Here is a 14,557-nt window from a genome sequence, read left to right as displayed (position 1 = left end):
GTAAATGACAACGCTCCTCAGTTTCCCAGTGATGTGATTACATTTAATATTAGCGAATCTGCCCACAAGGACGAACGTTTCCCTTTGGATGAAGCTCATGATCCTGATATAGGACAGAACACAGTACAAAGATATTCACTTGAAAGGAACGAGTATTTTGCTCTGTCGGTTAAAGAAAACGCAGAACGGAGGAAATATGCAGAGCTGGTATTGGAAAAAGAACTGGATCGTGAACACATAAAAGAGATAGATATAACCTTTACTGCGACTGATGGTGGCACCCCACAAAGGTCTGGAACTGCAGTTATTCACATCAATGTTCTTGATGCCAATGATAATTCACCGGTTTTCAGTCAATCTGTTTATAAGGTTACTTTGGCAGAAAATGCACCCGTGGATACAGAAGTTTTAACAGTGACCGCAGGTGACGCTGATGAGGGGGAAAACGGGAGAGTCAGCTATAAATTTATTCAAATATCTGATAAAGAATCAAAGCTTTTTTCTATTGACAGTAAAACTGGTCAAATTAAGGTACAGGGAGACATAGACTTTGAAGAAGAAACATCATATGAAATAAGAGTCCAGGCCAAAGATGGTCCTGGCTTAGTTTCCACTGCAAAAATAATCATAGATATTATTGATGTAAATGACAATGCTCCTAAAATTATTCTCAAATCGTTTTATGATCCAATACCTGAAAACGCTCTAGTTAACACCGAAGTGGCTATTATAAATGTACAAGATAAAGATTCAGGAGATAATCGAAAAATCAGTTGCTTCATACCACAAAATGTTCCTTTTAAAATAAATCAGTCTAAAAAGAACTATTTTGCTTTGGTAACCACGAGTATGCTTGATCGAGAGAAAGTATCACATTACAATATAACTATTATTGCTACTGATGGAGGGCTTCAACCACTCTCTTCTTCAAGTACAATGTATCTGTCTGTGTCAGATGTAAATGACAACCCTCCTTTGTTTGAACAGCTGGCATACAGTGCTTATGTGAAAGAAAATAACAAACCAGGCACAACTATTTGTTCTGTTACTGCAAAAGATTTAGACTGGCAACAAAATGGCACAGTACTGTATTCTTTATTGTCTAGTGAGATTGGTGGTGTGCCAGTGTCCTCATTTTTATCTATTAATGCAGAAACTGGTGTAATTCAAGCAGTAAAGTCATTTGACTATGAAAAGTTAAAAAACCTTAAACTTCAGGTTTTAGCCAGAGACAATGGTTCTCCACCACTTAGTAGCAATGTTACTGTGAGTGTTATAATAACAGATGAGAATGATAACTCTCCACAAATATTATATCCTGCTCCTGACGGAAAGTATTTAATGACTGAGATAGTTCCTAAAGCTGCTCTCTCAGGTTCCCTGGTCTCAAAAGTGATTGCTGTGGATGCAGATTCTGGACAGAACTCATGGTTGTCATACCAGATTGTAAAGGCTACTGATCCAGGACTTTTTACAATTGGCCCCCATAGTGGAGAGATCAAAGCACTACGAGACGTTACTAAGACAGACAGCATGAAACAAAACCTTGTTATCTTAGTGAAAGATAACGGACAGCCTCTTCTCTCTGCCACATGTTCTGTGTATTTGCTTATCTCTGATAACCTTGCTGAAGTTCCAGAACTTAAAGACATGATTTATGAGGACAGCAACTCTACACTTGCTTTTTATTTAATTATTGCACTGGTTTCAGTGTCCACCTTCTTTCTGACTTTTATTATTCTCATTGTGGCTGTGAGTTTTTGTCGCAGAAGAAAACCCAGTCTATTGTTTGATGGGGCAGTTGCAATTCCCAGCACATATCTCCCTCCCAACTATGCAGAAGTGGAGGGTGCGGGAACTCTCCGCAGTTCTTACAATTATGATGGCTATCTAACAACAGGATCACGCACCAGTGACTTCAAGTTCATCACACCTTACAATGACAACACACTAACAGCCAGTGTAACAATGAAGAAAAGTCCAGATTGTTCAAATATTTTAAGTCTTTCAGATGCATGCAAGTCAAATGAGGTAAGTACTCTTGAACGGGAAACCTAGTTTACTACTAATAATAACACCACTCTTTACAGTTATTTAAATACCCGATTGTTAAGAATTTTAATAAATATTTAACATTAGGATTCAGCATCAGTTCACCAGTGACACAAGTTTAGTTGTGTCACTTTTTTGAAGAGTCCAGATTATTTGAATATAATGATGAATGATCAAAAAAACGTATTACTATTAGTTATGCTCTGGGTTAGCCTCCAAACACGTATGCATTTCTTTGTACACTTACCTTTGTACATTTACTTTGTGTTGTGGTTGTTGTTGTTGTTTATCCTGTTGTACTGCTATTTTCATATTTTAGAATATGAAATTCCCATATTTGATCTGATCTATTCCCTATGCTTCATAGTCAACAAGTTAGTTTCAGCACCACGAAGGTGGACAGCGTTGCACTCATTTAGTCTGCTAAAGGCTATCTGCACGTTAAAATGTAAATTAAATATATTTTTTTGTGTAACTTAAAATCTGTTTTGAATCTGACATTCCACTACTACTACTACTAATACTACTACTAATAATACTTATAATACATCTAATACTATCATTAATACTTATCTAACAGATTTCACCAATTGTCTTTTCTATGTCTTAATTTTCTTTAATAACAAAAGTAAAAAAAAAGATTCCCGATTATTTCACAAATCAACTTCATTGTATTCTGTAAATATAAACATATTTACAATTTGATGCCTGCAACACACTCCAAAAATGTTGCCACAGTGTGTTTACTTCTGTTTTCCATCACTTATAATGAGACTTTTTAGTGGTTTGGGAACTGAGGATACTACGTGTCGCAGATTTGCAAGTGGATTGTTGCCCATTAATGCTTGGTACGAGACTTCAGCTGCTCAACAGTCTGTGGTGTCGTATATATTATCTTTTTTTTTTTTTTTTTTCCGCAACTTTATCACTACTTTAACATAGCATACGTTCCATTATTTGTAAATTAGACCGTTTTTACGTCTTTAACAAATAAAATAAAATACAGAAACAATTATTATGTGCATGTGGCTTACGTTTATCAATGAAAAAAGGGGTCCATTCCCCAACAGGTTAAGTCACCTGCAATTTCGCTAAATTACCTCCGTGTGTCGCTCTCAGACAGCGGTAAAAAATTGACTTCAGTCATTACCTTTTGAGAAGGAAATATCTCATTTCGAGGAAACAAAGGTAGCTATTGCGAATGTGCGAAAGATCGATTAAAGATAGTATTTTAAAAGATAAGAAATTGTGAGCTGTAACATCTGTGAACTGGGACACACCTGTTTACAAAAGAAAAAAGAAGAAACTGAACATGCAACAGAAAGCATTTATTTTCTTTTTTGGCTTTATGCGACTGTGCGCCAGTCATGTTGATTTAAGATATTCCATACCAGAGGAGATAAAGCAAGGATCAGTCGTAGGAAATATTGCGTCGGATCTCGGCTTGGATGCAAAACGCTTTTCTGATAGAAAGGCCAGCTTAAATGCCGAAGGCTCTGGAAAACGTTTTATGAATGTTGACAATGGAAAAATGATTGTGGAGGACATCGTTGACCGAGAGCAGCTTTGTGGTTCGAAGCCGTTGTGCACGTTAAAATACAATCTCGTGCTGGAGAAACCATTGGAGTTACATGCTATTACAGTTGAAATTGAAGATATTAATGATAATTCACCACAATTTTCCTCCGACACAATTAAACTTGAGATACAGGAATCATCTGTGAAAGGAGCCGTGTTCTTTTTGGGCGAGGCGCACGATGCGGACGTTGGAAAAAACGCAGTTCAAGGATATTCCCTTGAAAAGAATACTCATTTCTCTCTACGCGTGGGAACTAATTCTGACGGTGGGAAATACAGTGAACTGATGTTGGATAAAGAACTTGACCGTGAAAAGGAAAAACACATTAAAATATTACTAACTGCATTTGACGGCGGTAAACCTGAGAGATCTGGTAGTGTCGCTTTACATGTTATTGTTTTAGATGCTAATGATAATGCTCCATTGTTTAGCCAATCTAGCTACAGAGTTAGTTTGACAGAGAACTGCGAATTGGGGACTGTTGTATTTACTGTAACTGCAACAGATTTTGATGAAGGAATAAACGGAGAGGTAACATACGAGTTCAACCGGCTCTCCGATAAAGCAGCCAAGGCGTTTTCTTTGAATAATGCTAGTGGTGAAATAAAAGTAATAGGTGCTATTGACTACGAGGAGGAACCAGTATATGAGATTCGCATACAAGCAAAAGACGGACTAGGACTGGTATCACATACAAAAGTAATAGTAGATGTCACAGATGTGAATGACAACAAACCTGTTATTGTCATTCAGTCTTTTTCCAACCCAATTCCAGAGGATACATTAACTGGCACAGAGGTGGGCATCATCAATGTGCAAGATAAGGACTCTAGTGGAAACCAACTAATTCGTTGCGCTATTGGTGGGGATGTCCCTTTCAGTTTAAACCCATTAATTAAGAACTTTTATTCTATTATCATCACTGGTCCACTAGACAGGGAACTTTTACAAAACTACAATCTCACAATTGTCGCTACTGATGATGGCAGCCCTCCGTTGTCATCGTCCAAAAACATTTGTTTATTAATTTCAGACGTCAATGACAATTCTCCTAAATTTGAAGAACAGTTTTATAGCGCTTATGTAGCTGAAAATAACAAACCCGGTATTTTTATTTGTTATGTTACTGCGAGAGACCCAGACTGGATGCAAAATGGCACAGTGATGTATTCTCTAGTGCACAGTGAGGTCAACGGTGTTCCAGTGTCCTCCTTTCTATCAATTCACGCAGACACTGGTGTGATCCGTGCTGTGAGGTCATTCGATTATGAAAGGTTTAGAAATTTCAATGTACATGTTGTAGCCAGAGACAATGGTTCTCCTCCACTTAGCAGTAACGTGACTATAAGTGTGTTCATAACAGATGAGAATGATAACTCTCCTCAAATATTATACCCAGCTGCCGAGGGGAAGTCATTAATGACCGAGATGGTTCCTAAAGCTGCTCTCTCAGGTTCTTTGGTCTCCAAAGTGATCGCTGTGGATGCGGACTCTGGACAAAACTCGTGGTTGTCTTACCAAATAGAAAAATCTACAGATCCAGGACTTTTTAGCATTGGACTTTATAGTGGAGAAATTAGAGCACTAAGAGACATTACTGAATCTGACAGCATGAAACAAAACCTTGTTATCTTAGTGAAAGATAACGGACAGCCCCCTCTCTCTGCAACCTGCTCTGTATTTTTATTGATTTCGGATAACCTTGCTGAAGTTCCACAACTGAAAGACATGACTTACGAGGAAAGCAACTCTAAACTGACGTTTTATTTGATCATCGCACTAGTTTCTGTGTCCACATTCTTTCTGACTTTTATCATTCTGATTGTGGCCCTGAAGTTTTGTCAGAGGAGAAAACCCAGACTGTTGTTTGATGGAGCAGTCACCATTCCCAGCGCGTACCTTCCTCCCAACTATGCAGAAGTGGAGGGAGCTGGAACTCTCCGCAGTTCTTACAATTATGATGGCTATCTAACAACAGGATCACGCACCAGTGACTTTAAGTTTGTCACATCTTACAATGACAACACACTTACTGCAAGTGGAACTTTAAATAAGATTTCAGATGACTCGAACATGACCTGTCTTTTAGATACCAGCAATAACCTGGTAAGTTAAAAGTTTATTAGTTGATATGGTCTCCGCTATAGCTTCCTTTCCCAACATTAAGCAAGTTTTGTGCATACACAATTTGTACGGTAATGTACGGTGGCCGAGAAGTGCAAAACAAATTTACATTTCAGAAAACAAAATTACAAAAAAACAAAAACAAATTTACAACAAAAGCAAAAACAAATTTACAAGTGCTCGGGTACCCAGTGTTTGTAAATTTGTTTTGGCATATGTAAAAGTGTTTCAGCACTTGTAAATTTATTTTCGGCATATGTAATTTTGTTTTCTAAAATGTATATTTGTTTTGCACTTCCCGGCCGCACATATTTGACGGAAAAGGCAGGGACAATAAACCGGAAGTGCGTGTTGCTTACCTGCTGTCAATCAAACTGTTTCTCAGCGATAAAGTGAACGGAGTTTGTGATGGTGACGATAAACAAGGTTTTGTCTAGTTTGTGGAAATCATTTTATCCAGTTGACCCGCTATTGTTTTTCTTGTGGAAAGTTTTGTGCAGATGTTTAGACGTGGCGTGTGCATCTCTATCTACCGTCCGCTCTTCTAAACATCTAAGGAATTCCCACAAGAACAACAAAAGCGAAATAATGAAAATAATTAACACAAAATGGACAAAACATTGTTTATTAGGGACGGAACATTTGATACCGAGGCTTTAAAGCTTGTTTCACTTTTGTAACACTGGACTCAGTGTATCGGAGCTTATATTAAAGCAGCATGTGCGGGACTGATGAAGCTTTGTGCTGTGTTTTATCTCACTCACTATATAAGAGACAATCAAACCAGGGTTACCCACCGTCCTGTAACATACAGAATCCTTCTTTATCTGGAGACTAAACACCGCGTTCAGTACTGAACTGATACAGGACGCTTTGTTCCGTATTTTTATCAATGGGAGACGGTGTGGTGTATGAAACAGAAGGAAACTGCTGCTTAATTCATTATATTAAATAGTGTTCACTTTTATTCTTAGTAACGTGACATAACCTGTTTAATAAACCGCTGTATGTGTAGCACAGTGGGCGGAGTGCGTTGTTTTGCCTAAAATATGGTTCTGACTTATTATTATAAAGAATGAAAATAATAAATGTTAAACACCATAAATAAAACCTTTGTTCTCATGACTGTGTAAGGTCCCCCCCTGCTGCTATAACCAGCGCACACACACCGTTACTAAGAATAAAAGTGAACACTACTTAATATAATTCCCTCAGTCTCCCATTGATAAAAATACAGAACAAAGCGTCCTGTATCAGTTCAGTACTGAACGCGGTGTTTAGTCTCCAGATAAAGAAGGATTGTGATGTTACAGGACGGTGGGTAACCCTGGTTTGATTGTCTCTTATATAGTGAGTGAGATAAAACACAGCACAAAGCTTCATCAGTCCCGCACATGCTGCTTTAATATAAGCTCCGATACACTGAGTCCAGTGTTACAAAAGTGAAACAAGCTTTAAAGCCTCGGTATCAAATGTTCCGTCCCTAATAAACAATGTTTTGTCCATTTTGTGTTAATTATTTTCATTATTTCGCTTTTGTTGTTCTTGTGGGAATTCCTTAGATGTTTAGAAGAGCGGACGGTAGATAGAGATGCACACGCCACGTCTAAACATCTGCACAAAACTTTCCACAAGAAAAACAATAGCGGGTCAACTGGATAAAATGATTTCCACAAACTAGACAAAACCTTGTTTATCGTCACCATCACAAACTCCGTTCACTTTATCGCTGAGAAACAGTTTGATTGACAGCAGGTAAGCAACACGCACTTCCGGTTTATTGTCCCTGCCTTTTCCGTCAAATATGTGCGGCCGGGAAGTGCAAAACAAATATACATTTTAGAAAACAAAATTACATATGCCGAAAATAAATTTACAAGTGCTGAAACACTTTTACATATGCCAAAACAAATTTACAAACACTGGGTACCCGAGCACTTGTAAATTTGTTTTTGCTTTTGTTGTAAATTTGTTTTTGTTTTTTTGTAATTTTGTTTTCTGAAATGTAAATTTGTTTTGCACTTCTCGGCCACCGTAGTAATGCATCATATACAACAAAATACTTTATTAAATTTAAAATTTAGCAATATATTAAACATAATAATTTAAACGTAATCTTAGCATTGTACATAGCTATTGTAATAGCTCAGCCATTTTAGTAGTAATAAGCTTTGGCCATCTGTTAGCAATAGTAATGTCAAAATGGTATTAGAAGCAACAACATCACGGAAAAGCATATTTAAATAAGCTGACATTCATAGATGTATCACATGTAAATAATATTAATTAAGACATCATGCATAGGACGACGATGTTTGTAGACGTGTTTCTCTTTTTTTTTTCTTTTTTTTTCCTATGATGTATGCAACATTTTCATTATTATTATCGTCATCATCATCATGACTATTACATCGAACAATGTCTTATTATTTTCTATGTTTTGTTAGATGGCTTTAAACCAATTATTTGCATTACATGCCTACAAGTTTAAGAGCTCCCTTATGCATACAGAAATGCTGTGAATCGTTCATTAAGAGTGTAATACTCGCCTAATGCACAGAGTGTCGCTCTTTAACAGGGGAACACTGAACCCCATTATCGACCTTCTTTTAAACATATAACCGTAGCTCATTTTGCCAGTGAACAGTCGCTGCAATAGATTATTGCATGTACCTGGACAGGAACTTATCTTTCATTATCTCTTTTCGTGTTTTATTTTGACAAGTTTGAAAAAACAAAAATGTCACTAAAGTCGTCGTATGTAAAATTTGGACAGTTTTTACATTTACTACGTGTGGTTTTCTTTGTTCTCCTCATTAGTCCGCCCATTGTAAGTGAAGATTTGAGCTACACGGTTCAAGAAGAAATGAAACAGCGGTATGTGATTGGAAACGTTGCAAAGGATCTCGGACTCGATGTTTTAAAACTTACAGGCCGAAAGGCTCGGATAGATGACAGCAGCAAGGGGTTTGTGGATGTACATTTCAATACTGGGGATTTGATTATTGCAGAGATAATAGACAGGGAAAAACTGTGTGGCTCGAGGCAAAACTGCATCCTGAATTATGAGCTCGTGTTAGAAAATCCACTCGAGTTGCATCGCATTTCTCTACAAATTGACGATATTAATGATAATGCTCCAACATTTCTTAACAAGCGTATTGCATTTGAGATCCAAGAATCTGCAATAAAAGGACAGCATTTCGTTTTGGACGAAGCTCATGATTCTGATGTCGGAGTAAACGGTGTTATAGGCTATTCACTCCAGATTAACAATCATTTTTCTTTGTCTGTACACGACAATAAAAACGGGCGGAAATATGCTGAGTTGGTGCTTGAGAGAGAGCTGGATCGTGAACAACAAAAGGACATTGACTTGATTCTTACTGCATTTGACGGCGGAATTCCTCAGAGATCGGGGACTGCTGTCATTCACATATCTGTGCTTGATGCTAACGATAATGTTCCAGTGTTTGGTCAGCCAGTATATAGAGTCGTTTTGGTTGAAAATGCACCTTTAGGTACAGAAGTCGTTACTGTGAACGCGTACGATGCTGATGAAGGAGCGAATGGAGCTGTTACATATGAATTTAGCCACATTTCTCATAGTGCAGCGTTATTATTTACAATTGAGAAGCTTACTGGGCAAATTAGTGTAAATGGAGATATTGATTATGAGGATGAAAAATATTATGAAATTGGTATTCGGGCCAAAGATGGATCTGGTTTAGCATCAACTGCAACTATTATTATAAATGTCAGTGATGTAAATGACAATGCACCTAATATTAACATTAAGGCTTTAAACAACCCGTTACCTGAGAATGTTATTGCTGGCACCGAAGTAGCCATTATTAATGTTCAGGATAAAGACTCTGGGGATAATCGCCAGGTTCAATGCTCTATTCAAGAAAATGTCCCCTTTAAATTAAATAAATCGATAAAGAATTATTTTACCCTGCTAACCACGGGCATCCTTGACAGAGAGAAAGAGACAAATTATAACATAACGATCGTTGCTACTGATAGAGGCACTCCACCACTGTCCTCATTCATGACAATTAATTTAACTGTGTCAGACGTGAACGACAACTCACCCAGTTTTGTTCAGCAGTTCTTTACCGCATATGTAACAGAAAACAACAAACCAGGTAGCTTAATTGGTTCGGTTACTGCAACAGACCCAGACTGGAGGCAGAACGGAACAGTAATGTATTCTCTGGTACCCAGTGAGGTCAACAGTATACCAGTAGCCTCATTTGTATCAGTTAATGCAGATACCGGGGTAATCCATGCTGTGAGATCATTTGATTATGAGAAGATCCGAAACTTCAAATTCCAGGTGTTAGCCAGAGACAATGGTTCTCCTCCACTTAGCAGTAATACTACTGTAAGTGTTTTTATAACAGACGAAAATGATAACTCTCCTCAAATATTATACCCAGCTCCGGAGGAAAAGTCTTTAATGACTGAGATGGTTCCTAAAGCTGCGCTTTCGAGCTCTTTGGTCTCAAAAGTGATTGCTGTAGATGCAGACTCTGGACAGAATGCGTGGCTCTCTTATCAGATTGTTAAATCTACCGATCCGGGACTTTTCAGTATTGGCCTTCACAGTGGAGAAATCAGAGCACTACGGGACATAAGTGAACCAGACAGCGTGAAACAAAACCTAGTTATCTCAGTGAAAGATAACGGACAGCCTCCTCTTTCTGCAACATGTGCTGTATATTTGCTTATTTCTGATAACCTTGCTGATGTTCCAGAACTTAAAGATATGACCTATGAGGAAAGCAACTCCAATCTGACATTTTATTTGATCGTTGCGCTTGTTTCTGTGTCAACTTTTTTTCTGACTTTTATTATTCTCATTGTGGCTGTGAGGTTTTGCCACGGGAGGAAACCAAGACTGTTGTTTGATGGAGCGGTCGCCATTCCCAGCGCGTATCTTTCTCCTAACTATGCAGAGGTGGAGGGAGCTGGAACTCTTCGAAGTTCTTACAATTATGATGGATATCTAACAACAGGATCACGTACCAGTGACTTTAAGTTCATTACGTCTTACAATGACAACACGCTTACTGCTTCTTTAAAGAAGAGTCCAGATAAACCCCACATGGTTAGTCTGTTAGATTCGTTCAATACCCTAGAGGTAAGATGATTTTTTACAAGCTATTTGATTAAGCAACATAATATTGTAACCAAGTTCTTGTATTTTTGGACTACCTGACAAATATAGAGGGACTAGTGGTGGCATAGCAGGAGGTGTGGCTGAGGTTTCTAGTCTTGGTTTTTTAAACTGGTAAAGCGTTTGGTATGGTCTCATTATGTCTGCTCGAGTTTCCTCCGGGTACATGTTACTAATATACACATTGTTTACAGGTATTGAAGAGTAATATGTGATGGTTTAAATCCCTGCTTAAAACTCGCGCCATGCCATGGGTGTACTCCCACGTTGTGTTTGTTTATATGTAAGCACTGTAGCCATCTCGACCCCTTTGTCAAATGAAAGCGCTAGTTTTTGAACATTTTATATATATTTAGTTGATGTCCTGAACATATTTAAGCCCAAATCAGAGAACGTTGCAGCTTTGCAGTGCACAAGGAACATAGTGGAAATCTTAAAAATCCAAATACACATGGGAGGAATCACCAAATGACACAAACTATCACATTTTTCTCTGATAAACGCAACTTCAGCTTTGTTTAATTTTGGTTCGATACTTTACAATTTCATTATGTCACATAGGCACATCCTTAAGTTAGTTTTGTTAACGACATCTAAATTTCATTGGACTACTCTCATGATGTTTTCTTTTTTTATTTATATTCATATTTTTATTTGTTGTCTGGTAAGCCACTCGGTGTACCGAAATTGTTTATTAGTTGGTTATGTAAGAACTGTTATTTTGTGCAGCTCTCTTAAACCTGAGGAACTGCATCAGTTTACAAGTTTGTAATCTTGTTTTTTGTTAAATGGCTTCAAATAAGTTGTATGTTGCAAAATAATTTTTATGGATGTCATCTATTTATTGTATTAATTAAACTTAGGATTTACTTGTTTCTATGACTATAAAGTCAAAAAAAAGTGCATGATATTTTTGAGAGTGTTATATTCTCAAAATGCACAGGGTGTCGCTCTTTACCAGGAGAAAACAGCCTAAACCACTAAACGCCCATCTACTAAATGTAATCGTAGCTCACAATAGAAGTCAGAACAATCGACGCGACAGATAAACCACCGTCTCTAAAAAGACTCTATCATTTCGTGGCGCTTGCTTCAACGTGTCAAAACAAAAGGAACCATGTTGTCACTAAGCTCAAAGGATGTAAAATTTGGAACATTTAAAAGTGTATTAACAGCGGTTTTATGTAGTCTACTGTTCAATCTGCGCACCGTCAGTGGAGATTTGAGCTACACGGTTCAAGAAGAAATGAAACATCAGCATGTAATTGGAAATGTAGCAAATGATTTAGGACTCAATGTTTTAACATTATCAACGCGAAAGGCCCGGATAGATACAGAGGACAACAGCAAGCGGTATGTGGATATTAATTTAACTGGAGATCTGATCATTGCGGACACAATAGACCGAGAAAAGCTTTGCGGTTCAAGGCAAAACTGTATCCTGAATTATGAGCTTGTGTTGGAAAATCCACTCGAACTGCATCGCATTTCCCTACAAATTGAAGACATTAATGATAATGCGCCAAAATTTCTTAAAGAGCGCATTACTTTTGAAATCAGTGAATCCGTTAATAAAGGGCAGCGATATCGTTTGGATGAAGCTCATGATTCAGACATCGGCCAAAACGGAGTTAAAGGATATTCGCTGGAGAGGAACGATCATTTTGTTTTGTCTGTGCAAGATAATAACAATGGGCGAAAATATGCAGAGCTTGTGCTTGAAAATGAACTGGATCGTGAACAGCAAAAAGATATTTATTTAATCCTTACTGCATTTGATGGTGGGATTCCTCAAAGATCTGGTACAGCTGGAATACACATTATCGTGTTGGATGCTAACGATAATATTCCAGTGTTTAGTCAACCTGTATATAAAATCACTTTGCTTGAAAATGCACCTTTAGGTACAGAAGTCGTCACTGTAAGCGCATCAGATGCTGACGAAGGAGCAAATGGAGCCTTAACATATGAATTTAGTCGCATTTCCGATGGTGCAGCACATTTATTTACAATTGATAAGCAAACTGGGCAAATTAAAGTGAGCGGACATTTAGACTATGAAGAGGAGAGATACTATGAAATTGAAGCACAGGCCATAGATGGCCCTGGACTAGCATCAACTGCAAGTATTATAATAGATATAATTGACATCAATGACAATGAACCTCGAATTATTCTCAAGGCATTAACTGACCTCATACCCGAGAATGCAATGGTAGGCACTGAAGTGGCCATTATTAATGTTCAAGATAAAGATACTGGTGATAATCGCCAAATCCGGTGCTCCGTTCAGGAAAACATTCCTTTCAAATTGAACCCATCTATTAAGAACTATTTTTCTTTAGTTACAACAAGTTTGCTGGATAGAGAAAAAGATGCGGATTACAACATTACAATTATTGCTACCGATGGAGGCTCTCCACCATTATCTTCCACCATGATTATTCATTTATCAATTTCAGACATTAATGACAACCAACCAGTATTTGAACAGGAATCATACATTACATACATAGTTGAAAACAACAAACCAGGTATCTCTATTTGTTCTGTGACTGCGAGAGACCCAGACTGGAGACAGAATGGTACAGTACTGTATTCTTTGGTACCCAGTATGGTCAACAGTGTTCCAGTATCTTCGTTTTTGTCTATTAATACAGCTACAGGAGTAATACATGCTATGAAGTCATTTGACTACGAGAGGTTTAGGAACTTCAAAGTTCAGGTTGTTGCCAGAGACAATGGTTCTCCTCCACTCAGCAGCAACGTAACTGTGAGTGTGTATATAACAGATGAGAATGACAACTCTCCTCAAATATTATACCCCTCTTCTGATGGAAAGTCTTTTTTGACTGAGATGGTTCCTAAAGCATCTTCATCAGGTTCTTTGGTCTCAAAAGTTATTGCTGTGGATGCAGACTCTGGACAGAATGCTTGGTTGTCATATCAGATTTTGAAAGCTACTGATGCTGGACTTTTTACTATTGGACTTCATAATGGAGAAATCAGAGCGCTACGGGACATTACTGAATCTGATAGCATGAAACAGAACCTTATTGTCTCAGTGAAAGATAATGGCCATCCTTCTCTGTCTGCAACCTGTTCTGTGTATTTGCTTATCTCTGATAACCCTGCTGAAGGTCCAGAATTTAAAGACAGAACTTATGAAGAGAGCAACTCCAAAATTACATTTTATCTGATTATTGCACTAGTTTCTGTTTCCACCTTTTTTCTGACTTTTATTGTTTTGATTGTGGCCATAAAGTTTTGCAATAGGAGAAAACCCAGACTGTTGTTTGATGGAGCAGTTGCTATTCCCAGTGCTTATCTCCCTCCCAACTATGCAGAGGTGGAGGGAGCTGGAACTCTTCGCAGTTCTTACAATTATGATGGCTATCTAACAACAGGATCACGCACCAGTGACTTCAAGTTTGTCACATCTTACAATGACAACACATTTAGTGGAACTTTGAAAAAGGATCCTGAAGATTCAAATATAATCAACCTGTTAGATTCCTGCAATAGCCTAGAGGTAAGACAAAAGATTTGAGTATATTTTAGTGGAACTTTTTACTCAGTAAATAATTTTAATTGTGTAAATTGTGTATTTTAATTTG

General features: G+C 37.7%; 2 protein-coding genes across 2 annotated transcripts; both read left to right on the top strand.

Annotated features, from left to right (window-relative positions):
• Positions 1-8,495: 8,495 nt before the first annotated feature.
• LOC134332832 (protocadherin beta-16-like) lies at positions 8,496-10,913 on the top strand. The gene has a single exon (XM_063014663.1). The coding sequence runs from the start codon at positions 8,496-8,498 to the stop codon at positions 10,911-10,913; it is 2,418 nt and encodes an 805-aa protein (XP_062870733.1).
• Positions 10,914-12,057: 1,144 nt separating this feature from the next.
• On the top strand, positions 12,058-14,490 carry LOC134332831 (protocadherin beta-16-like). Its single transcript, XM_063014662.1, has one exon. It carries the CDS (start codon positions 12,058-12,060, stop codon positions 14,488-14,490), a length of 2,433 nt encoding a protein of 810 aa, XP_062870732.1.
• The last annotated feature ends 67 nt before the right edge of the window (positions 14,491-14,557 follow it).

Source organism: Trichomycterus rosablanca, chromosome 18, assembly GCF_030014385.1.
Source record: "Trichomycterus rosablanca isolate fTriRos1 chromosome 18, fTriRos1.hap1, whole genome shotgun sequence".
Classification (NCBI taxonomy): domain Eukaryota; kingdom Metazoa; phylum Chordata; class Actinopteri; order Siluriformes; family Trichomycteridae; genus Trichomycterus; species Trichomycterus rosablanca.
This window is presented reverse-complemented; position numbering and strand designations above follow the sequence as displayed.

What these genes read in the sequence shown, in the direction of transcription:
- LOC134332832 (XM_063014663.1), top strand. Translation starts at nt 8,496, where the DNA reads ATGTCACTAAAGTCGTCGTATGTAAAATTTGGACAGTTTTTACATTTA.
- LOC134332831 (XM_063014662.1), top strand. Translation starts at nt 12,058, where the DNA reads ATGTTGTCACTAAGCTCAAAGGATGTAAAATTTGGAACATTTAAAAGT.